Source organism: Panthera leo, chromosome E3 (genome assembly GCF_018350215.1).
Source record: "Panthera leo isolate Ple1 chromosome E3, P.leo_Ple1_pat1.1, whole genome shotgun sequence".
Taxonomy (NCBI): Eukaryota; Metazoa; Chordata; class Mammalia; order Carnivora; family Felidae; genus Panthera; species Panthera leo.
In genome coordinates, this window is record NC_056694.1 from 39,144,778 (window position 1) to 39,167,599 (window position 22,822).

At 58.0% G+C, this 22,822-nt stretch overlaps 1 protein-coding gene across 1 annotated transcript; it reads right to left on the reverse strand.

Moving 5' to 3' along the window:
- Positions 1 to 1,594: 1,594 nt before the first annotated feature.
- On the reverse strand, positions 1,595 to 21,698 carry CCNF (cyclin F). Its single transcript, XM_042922440.1, has 17 exons — positions 21,665 to 21,698; positions 20,728 to 20,882; positions 19,400 to 19,506; positions 18,335 to 18,402; positions 16,452 to 16,705; positions 16,080 to 16,133; positions 15,325 to 15,429; positions 14,965 to 15,042; positions 12,754 to 12,905; positions 11,322 to 11,486; positions 9,427 to 9,550; positions 7,648 to 7,828; positions 7,223 to 7,310; positions 5,397 to 5,496; positions 5,193 to 5,320; positions 4,297 to 4,466; positions 1,595 to 3,659 (listed from the first exon to the last, which is right to left on the reverse strand). Exons 1-17 carry the CDS (start codon positions 21,678 to 21,680, stop codon positions 3,160 to 3,162), a joined length of 2,445 nt encoding a protein of 814 aa, XP_042778374.1. The 5' UTR covers positions 21,681 to 21,698; the 3' UTR covers positions 1,595 to 3,159.
- Positions 21,699 to 22,822: the final 1,124 nt, after the last annotated feature.

Genomic DNA, 22,822 nt, shown 5'->3' on the forward strand with positions numbered 1-22,822 from the left:
CTAGAAGACCGCCCCCTTCCGGCCGGACTACCCAATCCCGAGCCCAGAGCGCAAGCCCCGCCCCCGCCGGGCGCGCAGCCATTCCCGTTCGGAGCAGGGCCCCGGGGCAGCAGAGGGTCCTCACGTGATGCGCAGACTTGTGGTTTGAATGGGTAGACAGACTGTGGCACCTGTGGTCACTTACGGTGGACTTTGCCTGTCCTTATTGAAGGTGCTCTAAAGCGGGGCCGAGCTGCCTTGCGGACCCCAGGCCACCTAGCACAGGGCAGGGGACGTCGAGTGACCCAGTTTACTGGGGTAACAGTCGCTAGAGGTGAGAATAACGCGTATTAGGGGCAGAGCTAGGGAGGAGGGAGTGTTCACTTTTGGACATGCTGGTGATATGATGACATTCGGAGGTGGCATCAGGTAGGCACCTGAGCATAGGCTCCTGAAAGTCCAGGAGAGCTGGGATTGTGGCCCGTGAACAGCAGGTCTGGGCAAGAAGGTCCAAGGTGGGGCAGGTGTGTTTAGACAGGGACAGGTGAAGGATGGGTGGTGCAAGGGGAGCTAGAATCCAGAGGGGTGGAGGAGTGGAGCTTCAGATCTCATAGAAGCAACCGGAAGCAGTTCCAGGATGGAGGACCCTCAGTGACTCAGGATAGCTGGTGTGTGTGTGTGTGTGTGTGTGTATGTGGACAGATGCTAGCTGGGAGGAGGCGGGGATAGATGCTAGCTGGGGTGTGTGTGGGGGGATAGATGCTAGCTGGGAGGGAGGACAGATGCTACCTGGGAGGAAGAGGGGGTAGATGCTAGCTGGGAGGAGGGGGCGAGAGATGCTAGCTGGGAGGAGGGGGGATAGATGCTAGCTGGGGTGTGTGTGTCAGGAGATAGATGCTGGCTGGGGGGGGGGATAGATGCTAGGTGGGAGGAGGGGGGGTAGATGCTAGTTGGGGTGTGTGTGAGTGGGGAGATAGATGCTAGCTGGGAGGAGGGGGGATAGATGCTAGGTGGGGGGGGAATAGATGCTAGCTGGGAGGAGGGGGGAATAGATGCTAGCTGAGAGGAGGGGGGGATACATGCTAGGTGGGAGAGTGGGGATAGATGCTAGCTGGAAGGAGTGATGAAGACAGCAGGACCAATATAATTAGGGGTAAGAAGTAGGAAAGCGAGCCCTGCAGGGGCTGGGAAATCTCAGGGAGCTGGAGGGATGACAAACTGGGATCAAGGGGGTTGCTTAAAGATGGGAAGGTATCCCTTGCACAGTTGGAAGAGGGAGATGCTGCAGGAGGGGAGCTGGGGGACCCATGCAGCCAGGGGCTGGAAAGGGTGGGAGCTCAGGGCAGCCCCCAACCGGCAGCGGCCCATTTTCGTGCCCAGGCAGAGGAGGCGGACCGCACTCCGGTCTCAAAGGAGATTCTCCCCGAGGTCAGAGGGGACAGGAAAAGGCTCGCGTCAGCATGGGCAGGCGGCATCAGGTCCGCACTGGAGTGGTGGCCTTCTATGGGTACAGGCTGGGAGACGACAGGGAAGCAGGTCCATCCAAGTTGTGTCTTGACAGTGGGCCACACACAAGGTGGCACACAGTCAGATACACACATCGCTAGGCTGCCACTGTCCTTATCACATTTAATCCTCACAACACCCCTGTGAGGTAGGTATTGCTGCCCCAGCTTACACACGAGGAAGCCGAGGCTCACACATGCCCAGGGGCACACAGTTGACAGGAAAGGTCTGCGATCCCAATGGCGGGGTCCCTGCATTCCAACCATGCCCCACCCAGGGCGGTCAGAATTCTCTTACAGTAGCAAGAAGACAGCTCCCACGGACATGGGGACACACACACACACACACACACACACACACACAGCACCCAGAAAAGCCACCACTGAGTCGGCACCTCTGTGTGCCATAGTTCTAGTTCAAGAGCATTTGGGGGACACTCCTGGCCCAGTGGTTCGTTCTGACATTTTGAGAAAAAACAAAAGCTATCGCTGCAGGGCACGTGTCTCAGTGGTCCACCCAGCTGAGGGGAGGTCAGGGTCAGGCTCAAGCGGATCCCTCTGGTGTTGTGGCTGCTGCACACAGGAGGTGGAGGCTTGGGGGAGCCTCAGGTACCCACAGCAGATCCACCCTCCCCAACAGGTGGGGGACAGGTCCTCTAAATCTCGCTCATCTGCATCCTGGTCACCTCAGATGTTACGAATGACATTTAGATTTTTTCTGTCCAACTTCCCTGGGAAAATTCTTTTCGCCTCAAGAGTGTCAGGATAGCACTGAGAGATCTGAATCAGATGTTTCTTTTTTTAGTTGCACCTAAATAAAGTTAGGAATCTCTCTCTCTTTTTAACTTAATATCTTCTATCTTTTTCTTTTATTTCCATCTTAGAAAAATGAAGGATGGAAATAAAGATGGAAAAGAAATAGCCTAGAAATTCAGTGCAAAGAGAGGTGTTCATATGGACACCACCTGCTGGGGACACAGATCAATCACTCTGGGGGAATAGAAGGATCTCTAAAAGGAGCTGAAAGTATGGCAGGCAGGGAGCTTAGGGCCAAGACCTCAAGGCCCGGCCTGACAAGACTCTGGGCCTGCCCACCTGGTGGTCACATGCAGGCCTCGACAGTGCAGGGGCCGGGCTGCCTCAGCAGGGGACCTGCCACCCAGGGAGGAAGGGAACCAAGGCGGTACGAGGACAGTGGTGCGTGCGCTCAGAGAGGTCAGCTTCTCCGGTCACCCGAACCCCATAGATGCGGGGGGTGAGCTGTGCCAGGCCACCTGCTCACACGTGTTCTCAATGGTGAAAGCTGTCAGTTCCCGGGATGGGGCTCAGTGGGTCTGGGGACATCAGGCATGGGCTCAAGTTCCCCAGAGAGAGGACAGACACAAGAGGGGACAGAGAAATGGGCTTCACAGGGCGTGGCATGATTGCTTTGAGGCTAAACTTTCCAAAGGGAAGCATCGGAGTTTCTGTTCTGACTTAAGACGTTCTGACGGCTCACGTTGGGCTGCCCCGGAGAAGGAAACTTCGCATCCCGCGTTCTCTCAGTTCCCTGTGTGAGAGCCACCAGGGTGCACACGGTGTCCGCCTCCGGAGTCCCCAGGCTCCCTAGTGCAGTGGCAGCCCCCCCCCCCCCCCAAGCAAACGTTGCCCGCAGCAAGTGCGGGCACTCACGGCCTCAGCAAGCAGGGCTCAGGCCCCTCTCCTCGTCCTCATCCTCATCCTCCTCTTCCTCCTCCTCGCTGTGGGCAGATAGGTTTTTCCTCTTTACCTGTCGCTGGGGGGTGCTGCTCTCCAGGGGGCTTGGAGAGTGACACTGTAAACATGGCTTCTTGGCGTGCTGGCGGCAAGGCTGTGTGCCTGAGTCACTGCCCGGGGAAGGCACTGAGGTAGACCGGGGGGAGGCCCCCGAGACCCCGTCCACCGAGTCTGTGGGACTCGCGCTGCAGATGGAGGAGTACCCCGAGGTCACACTGTCCTTGCCTGGCTCCCTCCTGCCGTGGAGCAGAGGCTGGGGCCCCGGGCTCGGAGGTGTCTGGGTGCCCGGTACGTAGGCGCGCACATCCTGGCGACCACCGGCCTCCGGGCAGGCCTCCTCGTCGCTTGATTCCTGGCAGCAGTGCTGTTCTGGGTTTAGATAGACCACGGTGACGTCGAGGACGCCGCTGGGTGCTGTCACTGTGGGAGACGTGGGGAGAGAGGTGAGGCACTGAGAACTGAGTACCCCCTGTCCAGTCAGGACTCCCAGGGGCCCGTGTCTGGACCTTACTGCACAGCCCCCCGTACCGCTCTCTCCTTTGGGCAGGAGGTGGAGGGGGCCTCTCACGGTGACGTGGGGGACGGTAGGAAGTGACAATAAACTGATCATCAAGAATCTACTTAATCCCCAGTGGACACAAGAGCAAGCAACCGGAAAGTCAGCAGAAACGGCCAGACCTAGGGTTCCTGTGTGTTTAGCTGCCCCAAAACACAGGGACGGAGCCTCCCACAGGTGGCCCTGCAGACGTGCACAAGGCCCAGAGGCCAAAAGGGCGGTGGCCGGCACACGTCACACAATGTTACGTGGGTTCCAGGCAAGGTCTCTTCCTCTTCCCCTGCCCTGGTGAGGTCCTTCCATCAACACGGGCCTGGCTGGGGCTGGACAAAGGTCGTCTCTCCTCCCCAAGGGCTGAGAGGACGCCCGCCCCACCCTGGCCCTGCTGTGCTGTTCTAGGGGCTCTGCTGCCTCACGCCTGCCTGTGTGCAGACGCGCTGTCCTGCAGGCGAGGCAGGGGTCTGGCGTGAGACCCCCACCCCTGGAGCCTGAGGCACTCACCGTCACCGTCCTTCTCGCCCTCACTCTCCTGGTCACCCTCGTAGCCCGAGCAGTAGTCCAGGCTCCAGTCCAAGAAGCTGCCCAGCAGCACCTCCTCCTGGCTGGACAGCTCCGCAGTGGGCGTGGTGACGAAACTGCCCCTGTCCTCCTGGAGGCTGTTCTCCCGCTTCCTGCAAGGTGGGAGAGCCAGGGGCCGGGTCACGGTGGGCCGCAGCGCAGGAGCCTGCCCTGGCCCAGCGGGCGGTGCACGGGGATGACAGGACGACATAGCTTCCGGGCTGTCTGCCCTCAGGAAGCTCACGTCAAAGGGTCAGAGAGGCGGGGCCAGCAGCACCGTGAGGGTCAGCACAACAGGACTTTGCAGGATCACCGGGAGTTCCTCGGGTGGGTAAGTGGGGAGGGCAACTTATCCCAGGTGGTACAGGCAGGACATGGATGTGGGGGACACGTGTGGACACGCTCGTGACACGACGGTGGAGATGGAGGGAGCCAGGGAAGCGCCCAGGACAGTAACCAGGCAGCAGCTGCGGGGTCAAGAGTGACAGCAGTGCTGTGGGACAGGGTGGCCGGCACACGTCTGACAAGTGGCGGGGCCACAGGCTGAGCTGGGTCCACCCTGGCTCAAGACCTTCCTCCCTGAGCGGGAGCCAGGTTAAAGCAAGAAGCAAGAGAGAGAGCTGCTCCGGAGGGAGAAGGTGGAGTGGCAGGCAGGCAGGATCGGGCCCGGCTGCATTTTCTGCGGGACCTGCTGCTTCTCCTTGCTACGCCTCAGGAACCCCCTGCCTAAAAGGGGGGAATGGAGCCCCTCAGGCAGCCGCAGCGGTCAGAAGGGAAGCCAGGCCCAGTGCACAGGAGCCGATGCTGCGTTGCGCTGTCGCAGAACGGGGTTCACTCACCGCTTGGTTCTCCTTCCCGACGGAGAGCTGAGGAAGGCGTGAATGTCCCCCGCGCTGAGGAAGGACGTGGGCTCCGGGCTGCCTTGCTTCACGCCCAGAGCTGCGCACAGCTGGCCGTAGCTCAGCACCTGAAACGAGGCCAGGGTTAGACGGATGAGGCCCCGGGGGCAGGCGTCTGGGGGTGGGAGGTGGGGGCGGGGGCACCTCTTCCCGGCTGATCTCTTCGTAGCGCTTGTCCTCGAATCGCTGCTTCACGGCGGTCAGAGAGACTTGCCTGTAGTCCTTCGGGGCGTCGTCGTGGAAGCTGCAAACAGAGGGACACGTGAGGGACAGCAGGGCCACATGCAGGGCTCTGGGGCATGCCTGGAGGGCAGATGGGGCACCCTGCGGCTGCACAAACAGGTAAGCGTGCCGTGACTCATGACCCAGCAATTCCGCTCCCAGCAGTGTTATTCGCAGCAGCCAAAGGGGTGGAAACCCCGATGTGGTCCGTCCATGCAGCAGAATGTGATTCTAGAGGAACATTACATAGGTGACAGGCTGACCACAAGGGGCCATGTGATGTACAATTTCATTTCTGGGAAATGTCTGAAATGTCCAGAACAGGCGAACCCACAGAGACAGAAAGCAGAGGAGTGGCTGCGGGGTTGTGGAGGGATGGGACGGATGGGCAGCACGGGCGTGACTGCTGAGGAGTGCAGGGTTTCTCCGAAGGAGGAGGCGATGTTCTAAAATTGATGTAGTGATAGTCACACGACTCTGAACACAAATCGCACACTTAAAAAAGTTTAGTTTGTGGGGCGCCTGGGTGGCTCAGTCAGTTAAGCGTCCGACTTCAGCTCAGGTCATGATCTCACAGTCTGTGAGTTCGAGCCCCGTGTCAGGCTCTGTGCTGACAGCTCAGAGCCTGGAGCCTGCTTCAGATTCTGTGTCTCCCTCTCTCTCTGCCCCTTCCCCACTCATGCTCTCTCTGTCTCAAAAATAAATAAAAACATTTAAAAAAAATTAAAAAAAAAAGTTTTGTTTGTAAATAAATGTTCCCAACTTATCTGGTGGGGAAATAAAAAACTCGGGAGGGGAATAGCCTAACAACTTTTGGGAGGCAGCATCGGGTCAGCATGGTTTGCACCCCTGGTGTGAGCGGCTGTGGGGTCAGACACACATGCTGACCCCTCGACCTTCACCCGTGCTCCCCGCCCATCAGCTATGAGCGGGCACAAGAGAAAACTCATGAGGGACACGCCAGCCCCAGGAGATGCTGCCAGGCTCCTCACGGCTGTACTCACAGCTGGAGCGGGGACCAGCAGCAAGCACCGTCTATGAGGAGCAGCAGCCCCGGGGAAGGGGGTGTCTGGCCCGGACAAGCCGGCGGGGGATCCGGGGCTCAGGTCAGAGGTTGGGGTCTAGATGTTCTGGATCCCAGAGGTGTCCGAGGACAGGCAGAAAGCAGGAGAGCCCCAGGCCCGCATGCAGGGAAGAGGGCACTGAGTGCGGCCTGGCAGAGGGAGGAGGTTGCCGCGGGTTTGGGCAGATAAGCACGTGTCAGGAGCGGGGACCAGAGCAGAGGGGGAGCAGGGCCACGGCACGGGGCGATCGCGGCCGGCCGACTCCTGAGCGAGATGACACCGTGTCCCACGCTAACACTATCAGGGGTCAGGCGGCGGGCCCCGATGTTCCCCTGCCCGTCTGCCACCTGTGGAGTGAGCCTCGGGCTGGGAGTTGTTGCACGCGCATCAAGTGTTATCACTGTGGAAACGGGCAACGCGGCTGGCCTGGCGCTCTTAAATGTCAACTCTGAGACAGGCAGCACGCTGCGGGAAGGTCTGTGTGTGGGCCCGCACACGAGTGAATTCCCCCTTGATCCCTGAGGACACACCCTCCATGGCAGCTGCGTGGGGGACTCATTTCCTTTCACTTAAAAAAAAAATTCTTTTTTAAATGAAGTAGGCTCCACATATAACATGGGGCTTGAACTCACAAGCCCGAGTCACATGCTCTACTGATGGAGCCAGCCGGGCGCCCAGACTCACCACTTCTGATGAAGGCTCAAGACACAGGGTATGAGGTCTTCACAAGAGAACCCGGTGATGTCCCACAACCTTGTGGTCCAGGGCTGTGCTGGAGAGGAAAGCAGGAATGAGGGGGTGTTCTGACGGCCCCTCGCGTCCCACTGCCCCAGTGGTTGTGTGTGGAGTTTTCTGGAGCTCAGTGTTAAAAACGCCCCACAAACAGAGCCTGTGTGCTCACTGTCAACAGTGTGGGAGATACTTAAGCTAGAACATCTCCTAATTGCACCCCCACAGAATGGCTTTTAGTCCATTCTGGTGTCTCCTCCAGGAAAGACGGGCAATGCCTGTTCTCCCTCTCCATTGTGAGAATCGTCTCCCGCCTTCTGGAATCCCCAGTCCCTGGCTTGGCTCCTGCTGAAGAGCAGACAGGAGGGCAGGCTCCTTACTCTGTCCGTGGGTCAGCCGTGCGAGCAGCAGGGCGGCCGCGGCCAGACAGGCCGGAGCATAGGCGGCCAGGCTGGTGTGCAGCAGGGACAGCTCACACAGGAAGCCACACAGATGCTGGGTTCTTGGGGCCTCAGGGACCAGCGTCAGCAGGACGTCCTTGTAATCAACCACAGTGGGGACCTGGACGGGACCGGGAGGTGGGGTCTTGTGGGGTCTTGGCACGTGATCACGGTGGCTGGCCCCACCAGTGTTCACACTGGACACCAGGGTGTGGCGGTGATGAGCTCTAGCCCTGGCCTCTTGCCCTCTGGATCCAGGAGGACCTTCCAGAGCAGGAAAGCTCAATGCCATGGAGGGACCCTTGATTCCTCCTGTCCCCTCCCCTGACTTCAACTCTGATTTAAAAGGAAAAAGCATAGGGCTGACTCATCTTTGACAAAGCAGGAAAGAATATCCAATGGAATAAAGACAGTCTCTTTAGCAAGTGGTGCTGGGAAAACTGGACAGGCAGAAGAATGAACCTGGACCACTTTTACACCAGACCCAAAAATAAACTCAAAATGGATGAAAGACCTAAATGTAAGACAGAAAGCCATTAAAATACTCGAGGAGAAAGCAGGCAAAAACCTCTTTGACCTTGGCTACAGCAACTTCTTACTCAACACGTCTCCGGAGGCAAGGGAAACAAAAGCAAAAATGAACTACTGGGACCTCATCAAAATAAAAAGCTGCTGCACAGCGAAGGAAACAATCAGCAAAACTCAAAGGCAACCAACAGAATGGGAGAAGGTATTTGCAAACGACATATCAGATAAAGGGCTTATATCCAAAATCCATACAGAACTTATCAAACTCAACACCCAAAAAACAAATAATCCAGCGAAGAAATGGCCAAAGGACATGAACAGACACTTCTCCAAAGAAGACATCCCGATGGCCAACCGACATATGAAAAAATGCTCAACATTGCTTATCATCAGGGAAAGACAAATCAAAACCACAATGAGATACCACCTCACACCTGTCAGAATGGCTCACATTAACGACTCAGGCGACAACAGATGTTGGCGAGGATGTGGAGAAAGAGAATCTCTTTTGCATTGTTGGTGGGAATGCAAGCTGGTGTAACCACTCTGGAAAACAGCATGGAGCTTTCTCAAAAAACTAAAAACAGAACTACCCTACGACCCAGCAATGGCACTACTAGGTATTTATCCAAGGGATCCAGGTGTGCTGTTTCGAAGGGACACAAGCACCCCGCATGTTTATAGCAGCACTATCAACAATAGCCAAAGTATGGAAAGAGCCCGAATGTCCATGGATGGATGAGTGGATAAAGAAGATGTGGTAGAATGTACAACAGAGTATTGGTCGCCAATCAAAAAGAATGAAATCTTGCCATATGCAGCTACGTGGATGGAACTGAAGAGTATTACGCTAAGTGAAATTAGTCAGAGAAAGACAAAAATCATAGGACTTCACTCATATGAGGACTTTAAGAGACAAAACAGATGAACCTAAGGGAAAGGAAACAAAAATAATATCAAAACAGGGAGGGGGACAAAAGAGAAGAGACTCTTAAATATGGAGAACAGAGGGTTACTGGAGGGGGTGTGGGGGGGGACGGGCTAAATGGGGAAGGGGCATCAAGGAATCTACTCCTGAAATTATTGTTGCACGACATGCTAACTGACTTTGATGTAAATTAAACAACAAATAAATAATAAAAGAAAATACATAAATAAAACTAAAAAAGGAAACGGAAAACGGCCACTTACTCGAATCCTCCCTTCCAGGGCAGAGATGATCTCTCCCATCATCCTCACCAGGTCTTCATACTTGTAGGTGTTGTCCGTGAGCCAAACTGCCTCTCGGATTGTCAGGATCTCTCTGCTGATGAACCTAGAACGTCAAGAAGGGGTCTGAGCACGGAGTCTGCTATCCTTGCAGGCCACGGTCACGTGAGGCCCCACTGCCAGAGGGGTCAAAGAGCGAGAGGACCCGAAGAGGTCGTGTGACCTGGCCTAAGGGTCTGCGGAGGAGGAGGGACCAAGGCTGACAGTGGGAGTGGCCGGGCTGCCAGGCACGCAGGCGTTTCTGTGAAAGGCACCCACGAATGACCTGCCCGGTTGATCCTCTTAATGACCTGAGGATGACAGCAGCTTCTACGGAGCGAGCATAAACAACAGTTTAGCCCCAGAAGGCAGGTGAGCCGGCAGAGCCGGAGCTGCGGGGTGTCTGAAGGTCTGTGCTCAGCACGGGGTCTGGCCGCAGGAATCCTGGGTGTCCCTAGTCAGCCAGCCACCCTGTTCTCTCCTCTGCAGCAGCACCAGGGAGCAGGGAGCATGCTGGTCCGGTGACCTGCCAGGAAGGGAGCAGGGCCCGGCCCGTGGCCGCTCCGTCCCGGGGGCCCTGCAGCCGGCCCACTTGCTGTTAGCTTGACAGAGCGAGATGGGAGGTGTGGGGACTGCAGGTGCAGGAGGCACGAGGCCGGAGTGGGGCCAACGGGGGCCGGGCACAGGGAGCACTCAGGGAGAGGCTGAGGCAGGCGCTGCCCTCAGCAGGGGTGGGGCATCTCCTCTAGGATCTTCTTAAAAAACATCTCGCCACTGGCCCATCGGTGGTCCGGGATTTTGGTGACTGATTGCAAGGATGTAATTATCCTGCTCAAACATGAGAAGGCGGGGCCTGTCTGTTCAGCCACCTCTGGTGACGCGGGGTCCACCGAGCACGCCGGGCGCGGGGGGAAGGTTGGCGTGTGGCTGCCTGCTGGCGGCCCCAAGGCCATGCTGGTCTACAGACCACAACTCCAGCTCTCGTCACGGCCACGTGACCAAGGTTGCTGCAAGTGGTCACTGACGCTGGCCTCAGGGGTCACGGGGGATGGCAGAGAGTAAGATGGGAGCTGGGGCTCTCCGTGACCTTGTGACATGGGAAAACTACCCCAACGGCATCGGCCTGGAGCCCATGTCTCTGGGTCACTAAGCAAGAGAGGTTGGCGTCTCGAGTTCACGCCGCCGCGTGTGGCCACCTGTGCCTCACCCCCCAAGGTCTACAGAGCAGGACGGTCAGTCTGCAGAGCCCGGCCCAGGGGGACCGGCAGGCCATGCGGGGGTGTCCGGTGTAGGGAAACAAGGACACGCACGATGTGTGGTGCAATCACTGTCCACACCGCTTCAGAAGGTAAAGGCGGGCTAACAGGTACTGGCTGAAGGACCGCAGGTTTAGGTGAAACGGAAGATGGTTCCACTGGAAGAGTCCGAGCCGCCGGAGCACAGGCAGCTGTGTAAGGAGGTGCCCCGTCTACGTGGTGGGGGTCAGCCGGGGGCGTGAGACCACCAGTTGCGGGTGTCCGACGACACAGGCTTGAGAACTGGACTGCCGCGAAGTGGTCTCTCCCTGACCTCGGGACCCCGGGGCAACCCACTGGGCCCGTCCCTCGGTGCCATGTCATCCTCAGGAGCCAGGGGAGGAGGGGCCCGGCCTGAACCTGCCCGAGCGAGGCCCAGTTCTGGGGTCCTGCTCGCCAAAGTTCAAGTCTGCCATCCCCACGTGGGAGAACTATGCTGTGTGGGCACTCCCTAAAATGAAGACCCCCATCTAATGAGGTGGGACACTGAAAGGCCAGCCTGTCGTGTGTCATCCCACAGGCCCTGCCCCGGGGGCCCCGTACCGGGTGCAGATGACCATGCAGGCGATGCCCAGCAGCTGGAGCCTGTACCGAGGCACGAGCCTCCTCCGCAGGTACCGGTCCACGCACTCCACAGTCAGGTGCAGGCAGAGGCTCGTGAAGTCCTTCATGGTGGCGACCTCCACCAGCCAGTCAATCAGGATGTACCTGCAGGGAGAGCACCAGCCCTGGAAACTCGGGCGCACATTTGTGAGCGTCCCGTTCTCGCCTGGCCCGTCCGTCCTGAGGGAGTGAGTAGGTCTTCCGCAGCATTGCCCGTTGACCCAGGAACTTGTCCCAGCCTCAGGTGCGGGACAGGCCCCAGGTCTCCCACCTTTGTCCTTGGGAGGAAGCTGGGCTCACACATCTGTGTACCCTGCCTTCTCCCACAGTCACTGCCAGGTACCGAGTGAGCCCAGACACAGGGCAGGGGTAAGGTGGGTCCACCTGGTAGAGTGGGGATGGACAAAGATCCCAGGAATGGGGAAAAGTCGCTTGAAGGGAGCAAGACCTGTGGCCCTCCTGCAAACCCACATTCTCCCCGAGGAGCAGCTCACCCATGGGGTCATTTCTCACGACCCTCTGCTGCGGGGAAAGAGCCGGCAAGAAGCTAAAGGGGGAAGATGCATGGAGCCTGGCAGAGGTTTTCGGGCACCCAGCAACTCTGACGGAGCTGACAGATGCAGGGTCCTCCTCGAGGGGCTAAACCCAGGGCCAGAGACATCACACGGGAGGGCTGGGGGCCACGGCAAGGACACCCCGGTAGATTAAGTGCCTTTCTGAACGAAAGAGAGGAGACACGGGTCTCTAAGCAGAGGGGAAAGAGGGACCAGAAGCGAGAGAGCAAAGGAAGATGAAGCTGTGGGTTCTGGGCAAATGTTCCAGGTGCCGGGCAGAAGCACCTGTCATAGGCAGAGGGGAGGAGGGAAGGGTGGGGCCGAGGTGGTGGAAGAGAATGGGGAAGGAGAGGAACCTGTGTTTCCTCCAGGTCGAGGAAGGCCACTTGAGCACCAGGTGTTTGGGGCTTAGACCAGCCACTACGGGAACAGAGAGGAAGCTGCCTTACCCGACTCAGTGACATTAACGATTTGAGTTACGAAAACAAACTGAGCAAATTGTGCACTTCAAAATGGCTAGATCTGGGGCACCTCATCAGTTTTGGCGGCCAAAACTGGGCATATGGATCCCCTCACTTTAGAAAGACACTTAACGTGCTTTCACACATCCTGAGGCTTAAAAAGGAACTCTGGAGCATGGACATGGGGGATGTTTGCTCTTCAAAGCCCCGGATAACTAAGGCATCGCTGGCTTTAGAAAACCACACACACACACACACACACACACACACACACCCCATACGACGGCCCCGTCATCCGGGTGCCCGGCGGTCACTCTGCCCCCGGCCCAAGCAGATGCCCTCCCTCAAGGGCCTCACCTCATCGTGTCGCTGAGTCCCTTCTGCACGGAGAAGACCTGCTGCTTGCTGACGGCACGGGAGGCCTGGAACAGCCGGCGCGTGATCCCGTTGGCGACCTTCCCCTCCAGTCCGAGCTGGCCCCCGTTCGCACAGGCTTTGGCTAACGACAGCTGTGGGACACACAGGCGTGTGAGCAGGAAGCCTCAGGCTGCCGGGGGAGAATTGTGGGTGCACAGCGGTGCTGACACCTTAGCCCTCTGGAAACAGCGCGCCTCAGGTTTTGACTGTTCTTTTCGAAATGGCGTATCTCGTGATAACATGTCTTAAAGGGGACGAAACGTGCACCATGGAGTCAGCACAGCAAAGCAGCCAAAGCTGGTTGGAGGCTCAGGTGATCCGGCTTTCGTGTGTGTTTTTTTAAAGTTTGTTTTGAGAGCGAGCGAGCATGTGCAGGCGCACTCAGGGGAAGGGCAGAGAGGATCCCAAGCAGGCTCCACACCGTTAGCATAGAGCCCAGCGCAGGGCCCCGTCTCATCAACTGTGAGATCGTGACCTGAGCCGAAATCAAGAGTTGGTTGCTTAACCAACTGAGCCAGCCAGGTGCCCTTCAGATGACCTGGCTTTAAAACCTGGATCTGTGTGACATCGCAGGCAAGCTGGGGAAACACGCTCTGTGCCTCAGTTTCCCTTCTCGTGAAGCTATGGTGACACCATCGTGCACAGGCCCCGCTGGCACCCTCTAGGCCCCTGAGACTAACTAGCAACCATTTCTAGACACTTTCCTTCCAGATGTTCCTACACATTTGTAACTGTGGCCACACATTTCAGATCATAGCACACGTACGTTTTATCTCTTTGCTCACCCAACAATAACACGGCTCCTTGCGACATAAACACCTGGAAGCGCGTTTCGAGTGTCTTCCTGGCGCGTGTTCACTACTTCGTGGGACATCTCTGTGCAGCCATTGTCGCGCTTGCCCTGCCTGCACAGGGCGGCTGTGCCAAAGTCTCTTGCTTCCCCCGCCCAAGCATTCTCTGAAAGGGCTGCACCGATTTTCACACCAGCTAAGGGAATGTTGTTCTAGTGCACCTCTGCCAGCAAAAACTGCTACCGTTAAAAATGCGTATTTTCAGAAGTTAACAGGTATACGCTCAACGTGTACAGAAAAAAAGATACCTGTACACCTATCATTCGTTAACGTGAGCAGCCACAATCTCGTTTGAATGTGTGGTCAAACACTCCTGGGTTCTGACCGTTTCTTTTCTTTTCTTTTTTTTTTTGAGAGAGACAGAGAGAGAGAATCCCATGCAGGCTCCACCTCCACATTGTTAGCACAGAGCCCGATGCGGGGCTCCAATTCACGAACCGTGAGATCATGACCTGAGCTGAAGTCAGATGCTTAACCGATTGAGCCCCCCAGGTGCCCCTGACCAGCTATTTCTATTTCCTCTTCTCTGGGAATGTATGAAGACCCTCTGAACGTTTACTGGAATACTACCATTCTTACTGATTAGTTTGAGCTTCTAAGAAAACCACATGGCTCATTGTCACGTTTACTCTGAATTCGCTGACTGCCTCAGGTGTAGCCATTACACTGCTCTGTCACACGTCAGGCTGGGCCGTCTACCACTCTATCATATCTTCCCTTTTAAGGGCAGATGGCTCTCCAGCAGTCAGTTGGTGGGGTGACAACAATCTGAGTTTCTACCTGCTTGGCCAAGGGGGACTTCCTCTGATTTGTCTTCAACAACAATTCTTTACGGCTGCAACAGGAGGGCATCTGGGGGACACCAACTGCAAATCCCCCACGTCCTGGTTCTAACACTGATGTCTCGGTGAGCAGGTCAAGCGACAGGAACAGGAGAACGTTCCACACACCCACCTGCTCCCAGAAGACTCCCCATCTGTGGCCACAGCCCCCCCTCCAGGACAACTTTGGGGAGGGACAGGGATGTTACTAGCAGACGGAGTGCACCTGCACTTAAGAATGAAGAGGCCGGACGGCCGGCTTAGGGTCAGTGGGCTTGGAGGCGACGGGGTGCTGGGCAGAGATGAAGGAAACCCTTCCAGGCTCTCCTCCCTGCACACCCCAGAGCTAAATTCCCATAAGGCCTGCGGCCGGCCCTGGGTCAGTCTTCCTGCCTACAAATGGGAGCCCGGGTGGTATCGGCACCCCGGTCCCCACGGGAGGAGGCAGAAGAAGTTAGATAGGCGGGCTCCCGCCTCACCTGTGCTTCCCAGCAGCCTTTGGCAGCGTAGTCCCTGAGTTTCCGGAAGCTGTGGAGGCATCGTCCAGGATCGGACATCTGTCAACGGGAGAAAGTCACCATGTTTTTATACAGCTGTCTCTGGAGAACTCAGAACCAACCCACGGGGCTCTTACATGTTCCTCCCGACACCCCCAGGGGTCCACAGCTCGGTGTTCTTCCCAGCCCCTCATCCCCCAAGCGACTGTGGTCGCTGGGAGCAGCTATGGGAGCGGCCTGCCGACCGCGGCTCCTGGTGCCCCGGGAGTCGCCCAAGGACCCCCGTTCTGGCAGAACCTGCACCATGGGTACACCACCCTCCCCGCCCCGGGGGCCACTCACGTCCGTCTTCCTGTCACGTTCCCACAGGAGGTACGAGCTGGCCAGACAGCCCTGGCGAGCAGACTCTTCAAACAGGTCCCGGGCCTGCTGCTTCCGCTCTGCATCCTGGAGCAAACCCAAGCACGGTGCACTCTCCTCTCACCCCTTCTGCGGAGTCACCCTACTCACCACCTCTCAGGAACCACCTCCGTGGCTCTTACTTAATAAAGCGAGTTAACTAAACGGGAGTAGAAGTGATCTCTCTACAGACGTGCTTTTGGACAATGACCAGGAGAGCGAGCTTCCGAGCTCCGCCTCCCAGGCCCCGCGTCCTCCCAGATGACGTTTGCATCTGGCTGGGCCCCGGAGCCCTAGCTCTGCTCTGGGCCACCGGCCAGTCAGCCCTGCGCACCAGGCCTCCCAGATGGGGACGCTGGGGGCTTTCTCAGGGCTGCTCCCTGTCCTTGCTCACTCTCAGCGCGCCTCCCCGCTTTAATAGAAAGCCTGAAGTGCAGCGAGGCCCGTGGGAAGAGCGGGAGGGGCTGCCCGCGGCGCACTCAGGTGCTCTGCCCACTCCACGGCGCTGCCGGCTCAGGGTTCGCACCCCGCACGGCCTCTCCTGCTTTCCGCTCGCCTCCTGGTCCTCGCTGTGTGCGACCACCAGAAGGGCAAGCAGCACAGAAGCGCGGGCCCGTGCTCCACGGCTCCGTGTGCTCACCGGGGCCGGGGACACATCACACAGCACAGGGTCCAAGTGGACGGACCAATCGACTCACCTCGAAGAGACTCAGCACTCTCCCCAGGCAGTGCAGTATGGATGCTCTGTGAGTCTGAGACGACAGGAGGGAGAAGCGTGATCATCAGCGGAAAAGGAACTTCCAGCCGGCCACCCTTCCCCGTCTGCGCGTTCTCGTGGCCCCTGCCTGGACCCCTGCCGCACTGGGGACCGCTCCCTGATTCCGGGCCTCCGGGAGCCTCGGTCCTGCATTTCTAGCCCAAACCCCCACGTGACTCCCTGGGAGTACCAGCTCTGAGATTTCCTGTCCCGCGGGCTCATCTGCAACCTGCCTCCACGCCCACACTCTCGGTTTTCTGCACCTCCACTGTCCGGGGCGTCTGGCTTTACACCGTCCAGTGTCTCCACTCACCCTGTGCGGCTCGGACCGCCCGGCATGCGGGCCCCATGCGTGTTCCTCACCGGGACTCACTCCCTGCAGCTGGCACTCTGCCCTGAGGCTCTCGTGAACCACGGCCTTGCAGCAGCTTCCAGACACCGACCACGGAGGGCGGATGAAGAGCCAGATGAAGGGCGTGCTGCCCGCATTCAGTTGCTCGGCGAGACTGAAGAAGCGAGAGGCCTTCAGGCCATTCACTTCCGCACGGGCTTCGTCAGACACAGAAACTGCGGAGATGGACAAGGTGTTAACCCAGGGGTGTCTCTGGAGCACAGGTGCACAGCGCTCTCCATGGTCTTTTCTGGAAGTCTAAACGCTCACGCCAGGGGCGCCTGGGTGGCTCAGCCAGTTAAGCGTCTGATTTCAGCCCAGTTCGAGCCCCACATCAGGCTCTGTGCTGACAGCTCGGAGCCTGGAGCCTGCTTCGGATTCTGTGTCTCCCTCTCTCTCTGCCCCTCCCCCATTCCCTCCCCCTCTCTCTCTCTCAAAAATAAATAAACATTAAAAAATAAAATAAAAGCTCATGCCAGCTGCTGGTGCATAAGGAGAGCGGAGCCTCACAAGACGGGGACCCCGCGCCTTTTCTTCTCTACGCTGTGGGTCACCTGCCCCGGCTGGGGTCCTCCCGGAAGCCTGGGTTCTGAAGGTCTGGGAAGATGCCCCCACAGAGGCGTCACATGCCCACCCACCCTCCCTCCTGCAGGGAGCAGTAGCCTGGACTTCAGCTAAAGGGTATGGTGTTTCTTTTAGGGGTGATGTTCCAAATTTGGATGTTGGTGATGGCTGCACAACTCTGCAAATACACCAAAACCCACCAGACTGGACTTGAGATGGGGGAAGTGTATGGTATGTGAGTTAGGTCTGGGAGTCACTGTGGGATAGGGGGGTGGGGCAGGGGCACCTCTCGGACCTGGAGGAGGACTGCCCATTGTCTCTATCAGTCACGACCCCGTCAACCAGCTATATACAGGGGCTCCCTCTCAGCAAGATGCCAGACATTTTACAGACAGAAAAATAGTGGCTACCGCCAAATGTTTATGCACTTTGGGAGCGGGGACTGGACAGACCGCAGGCTGGTTCTGTGTGCTAAGCAAAGAGGTAGGCACTGGGAGAGGAGAGGGCCACACAGGTTCTCCCACGGAGCACCTGCTCCATGGGGGTGAAGGAGTTTGGGCACCAGGTTGGCTCTGACCTGCTTGTACCTGCCTTCCACTGGAGCCTGGGCTACTGTGTCACTGATGCCCTGTAGCATAAGGCACGCTTTGCTTGCTGCCCCAGAGTGTCATGGGGGACCTGCGGCCGAGCAGAGGAGCCAGCATCTACCCGTGGGCAGTGGGTTAATGGGACGGAGTGGGGGGCCGCTGGGGGGAAGCTGGCTTGCTGGAGTAGCCCCCATCCTGAGTCTCTGGTGACTGGGACTAAAGCATTTGTTAAAACAAGGTTTGTTAAAATAATTAATGCGTACGGAATCAAAGTTGATCAGCGGGTCCCACAGCAGGGCACCCCTGGGCACAAGCTCCCAAGGGGAGACGGCGAGGCAGAGTGCCAGACGTGGCAAGAGTGATGACGGAATGCTGACCCTGGGAAGGGCTCATACTTATTCTAAAACATCCACGCTGGGGCGCCTGGGTGGCTAGGCTGGCTACGTGACTGACTTGGGTTCAGGTCATGATCTCGAAGTTTGTGACTTTGAGCCCCACGTCGGGCTCTGTGCTGATGGTGCGGAGTCAGCTTGCGATTCTCTCTCTGCTCCTCCCCTATGCTCTCTCTCTCAAAATCAATAAATAAACTTAAAAAATGAGTGAAATACCAATGCCAAGTGGGGCAAGGTCAGCCCCGGCCCCGCGAGGACTTACGGCCTTCGTTGTAGAGGTAGGCTATCCCCAGCTTCACAGCGGCTTCAAAATTTCCCTTTTCGGCAGCCCTAGACCATTGAAAACATAAAATGTCACCTGATTTCATTCCTTACGGCTTATGTGCCACCACATCACTTGAAGCTAGAACACCTGATTTTTAACTGAGAACTTTTTAGGTAATACAGTTGAATGTCAATTATCCACGTCAGGCTGTGACACGGATGGACCTTAAAAACATGCTAAGCATAAGTCATCAGCCGCAGAAGGCCACATGTTGCACAACTCTGCTTACGCGAACTGTCTGCAACAGACAAATCCATACACAAGAAGGCATATTAGGGGTCGCCAGGGGCAGGAGAATGCAGGGAGAACAGAGTCACCGCTAACGTCCACCCCTATTCATTTTGACTTTGTTTGGGGGTAACGAGAATGTTCTGAAGTTAGTGGTGACGGCTGCACAACTCTGAATGTATAAAAAGCCACCGTGTGGCACACTTAAATGGATGAACCATACAGTATGTGGCTTATGTCTCCAGCGGCCTGACCGGAACCACTGGCACGCCTGAGTGGCAGGTGTGGTCACTGGCACGCCGGGGCCCACAGGCCAAGGGGCTCACGCCTGCTCTGCCCTCCTTCTGGGGCCCAACTCCAGCAGGATGATGGCATCAGCCAGGGAGCAAAATGCAGTAGGAGTTAAATCACACAGTTTTGATTTGAAGAAAAAAGAAAAGAGCATTAGGTGAAATTGCCACATGCAGGTGACCTATAGCTGAGTCATGCAGACTGGTCCCAGCCCAAGTGAGACCCTTCAGAAGCACGACAGGAACTAATGAGTCAGGCTGTGCTGGTGGCACAGATGGCCAATGACTGTGCTGTGCGTGACTAGGTGGGTGACGCTGACAGTCCTCAGTCACTCCCTGGGTGGGAGGGGGAGGGGGTGAGGCGCTGGCGAAGGCGACGGCAAGAAGGAAACCCTTCCCACGTCAGGCCCTGGGACACAGGCTGGCATGCCAGGGCGGCCCAAAGACAGGGGAAAACTGAGCTGTTCTCAGGGTGCAAAGATACCTTTCAAAGAGCTTCAGGTTCTTTGGAGAAGGCCACAGCTCCTGGAAGCTGGCACACGCCCACACACTGGCGTGGCTGTCCACCAGGTTCTTCAGGTGAGAATGCACCTGCAAACAGGGGGAGCGAGCGGGGTGGGGGGCTGATCAGGGGTCCTCCTGGAGGCCCGGCTCCTGGAGCTCTTGAGGACAGGACACAGACAGATGGGGTGTTCCTCCCCACCCTGGCGGTAAAGGTCCGCCCTTCGAGTAGAAGAAACAAGTTTCTCTGTGGCTGTAAAGGAGCAATGGGGGACACAGTGGGACTAGAAGGGGGAATGAGTACAAACAGTGAGAAAGAGGGGGTGATACCCCCGTAAGGGTGTCTGTAAGGGTCAGGGAAACCGATGCTAACAGGAGAAAGGGAAATGGACATTTGCTCTGTGCTTCTCTGACTCTCCTCTGCCTCGGGCCTGGCTCATGGGAACATGGCCGGAGCCTAGAAGTCACCAGAGGCTCTAGGAAAAGACCGATAAGTCACCTGAGTGGCTGAGTGTCCAAATCTTATCGGCTCAGGTAGTGATCCCAGGGTTGTGAGTTTGAGCCCTGCATACGCTCTGTGCTGAGCGTGGAGCCTGCTTGGGATTCTCTTTCTCCCTCTCTCTCTCTGCCCCTCCCCCAGGTACATACACACACTCTCTCTCCCCTCTTTCAGAATAAACAGGTATTAAAAAAAGAAAAAAATTAAACGTAATACCACCCTGGACAGAGGCAGGAAGCGGGCTGGCTGGGAGCTCTGAACACAGGTGAGCATTTCAAGCATTAAAGTTCCCACTGCCATTGAAAACTCAGCACCCGTGGATATTACGACCACAACGGAGGTGGCTTTGGGAGCGCGAGAAACAGGTACCTGTTGGGAGTTTTCCCACAGATTTGCTGTATGGCCTTGATTCAGTCGCTCAGGATGAGGCTGCACCAACATCCGTCAACTAACTCGCAGGGACCCTTTCAGGGCTCCATGTGACGGGAGATTTGTCCTCAAGAATATATTTGTGTTCTTTTCAATACTATCTTATTTCTCGAGGGGTGAGAATTTCACTGCCACAAATCTCACTGTTAAAATAAACACTGCAGCAAACACAACCGAAACTTGGTGTGCTATGTTTCCACTTTGCTGCTCGCCTGCAGTGGGGACCACAGCGTCTGTTAACAACATCCCCCTTGTGGCCTCTGCCCTCCTTGGTGGCCAAAATTTTGTTCCAACACTTAAGAACAGGGAGCCTTGATGGCATAACCAGCAGGTTAGTGACACCAGCAAGCTACGACTGGCGCTATTTTCATCCTGCAACTTACAGCTCGGACGGCGAGGATGTCCCCGACAGAGAGCCATTTCAGGATATGAAAGAGCACATCTTCCGGGAGGCTCAGGATGGTTAGGTTTCGGGGTCTCCTCCTTATCCTCCGCTTTGTAGGGTAACAGAAACACTTGGCACACCTGCAGTGGATGACTGAAGAAAAACAGCACAATGGTCCGGGTGATGGGCTGGAAAGGAGCGGGCTGACAGTCACTGTCCCCCCCCCCCAAAAGAACCAGCCACATGCCCACTCCCCAACATTAAGGGAGTAATGGTAGCTGAGTTCCGTCAGACGTCACCATTCATTCCCAAATTCAATAAACACGTATGGTGAATAGCAGATAATCGTGGAACTTGGCCACCGGGAAAAGAGGCATCAAGGCTGAGGGTGGTTCTCCCGCATCTCACGCTCAGGGAAGCCGCTCGGACCCCCGCCCACGTCTGCTTCTATTTGCACACAGGGCTACACGGAAGAAGTCCCTCACCGGCAGGCACCTGGCCTCCTACCCGCTGCCTCCCTGCAAGACCCCCTCCGCAGGCCTTTCTACCCTGCCGGGCCCTGCCCCTGGGTCAGCAATTAACGGGCTGCGACGGCCCCACGTACCCGCGGGGTGACCGGCGCCCACCGAGCACCTGGATGTGACCACCACACCTTCCTGACCCCGGGACTCTAGGTCGCACGCGGACTCGCTTAGCGACGACGGTAACAGCTAGCGAAGGGGCGGCCGCGCTCACCGCCCCGCGACAGGTGCGGAGCCCCGCGCGGGGCGTTCACTCCAAGCCCACCCGCCCCCGCGGCGGCGCCGGGCATTTAAACCGCGCGCCGGGCGGGCGCCATCGGGAAGCCTCGCGCGCCGGGCCGAAGGGCTGGAGCCGCCCCGCTCCGTGTCAGCCCGCCGAGCCCCCCGCCCCCGCCGCCCGCGCCCCACACTCACCGCCGCCGCTCCCCATCACCGCCGCCGTAGCCGCCGCCGCCGCTCGCGCCCCCGGCCGCCGTCAGCCCCACGCGCCCCGCGCAGGCGCAAACCCGCCCCGCCGCCCGCCTGAGTTTTCAAATGCGCCCGGCCCTCCCATTGGCCGGCGGAGGGGGGGGGCGCGCGCCGCTGTACCGCCAGGCCCTGCCTCCTGCCCCGCCCCCCGCCCGCTTCGAGCGATCGCAATTGGCCATGCCGGGACGCGAATTCGAACGCCGTCCGTGGATTGGTGGAGCCCGCGCGGCCGCCCCGCCTCCCCGGCTGGAGCGCGAGTCCCCAGGGAGAGCGGCGCCCGCTTGGCGGGCGGGAGCGTCGCAGTGTCGAGCGTGGGCCCGGGCTGCTCGGGCCGCGCGGGCGCCGGCGAGCGTCGTCCGCGGCGCGCGGTGGGCTGTCAGGGAAGGCTCGTGGGGACCCGCCGCGCCTCCGGCCTCGCCCCACGGCCGCGCTCCCCGCCGCCCGCCCTCCCGCGCGTCACGCTAGGAGACGGCTGGCTCGGCGGGCGGACGCGACAGGGAAGCAGCACTTTCAGGGACTCGGCTGGCGCGTTCGAGCCCTTCTTCCAGCGAATCGTGGCTCACCCGTCCCTCGCACCGGACATCGTCCCTGTCTGTCCCCGGCCGGTTCTCACTGCCCCCCGGGAGCCCTTTCCGAAGTAGCAGCGCCCACCCGCTGGCTTGACTGGCTGCGGCGCGTTGTGTTCTTTCGGGGCGCCGGGCAGGAGCCCCCCACGTCCGACGACAAATAAAGCCTCCGCGGAGAAGCGCTGGGTGGAATAGCAGCTCTCCTCAAGTCAGCCGCCACCTCCCCTCTGTCCTCGACCCTTTCTGCCCTGAACCACCCAGCCGGGCACACACACACAGGGGCCATGGTGCCAGTCTGCAGCAGGAGACAGAGAAGGAAACAGTCACGCGGGGTATGAGAGTCCAGCAAGCTTGGCGCTGCTCCCCAAATGTCCCAAGTTCCGCACAAAAGCATGAGGAGTCGGTGGTGGCCCCTTCAGATTTCTCCTTACCCCTTTGGTTACTGTTTTCTGCCTTGTTACTGTGTTGTCCTGTTCCCCTGCACTGTGACTTTGTTGCTGGTCCCCCTCCAGGGCCAGGGGGTGCCCTTCCAGCCCAG

Bases quoted from the DNA above. Each gene is read 5' to 3' on its own strand.
- CCNF (XM_042922440.1), bottom strand. The intron at 7,829-9,426 runs GTAAGTGGCCGT...GGTCCCGTCCAG, and splicing joins CCCTGGAAGGGAGGATTCGA to GTCCCCACTGTGGTTGATTA. The intron at 5,321-5,396 runs GTGCCCCCGCCC...GCCTCGTTTCAG, and splicing joins AAGAGATCAGCCGGGAAGAG to GTGCTGAGCTACGGCCAGCT.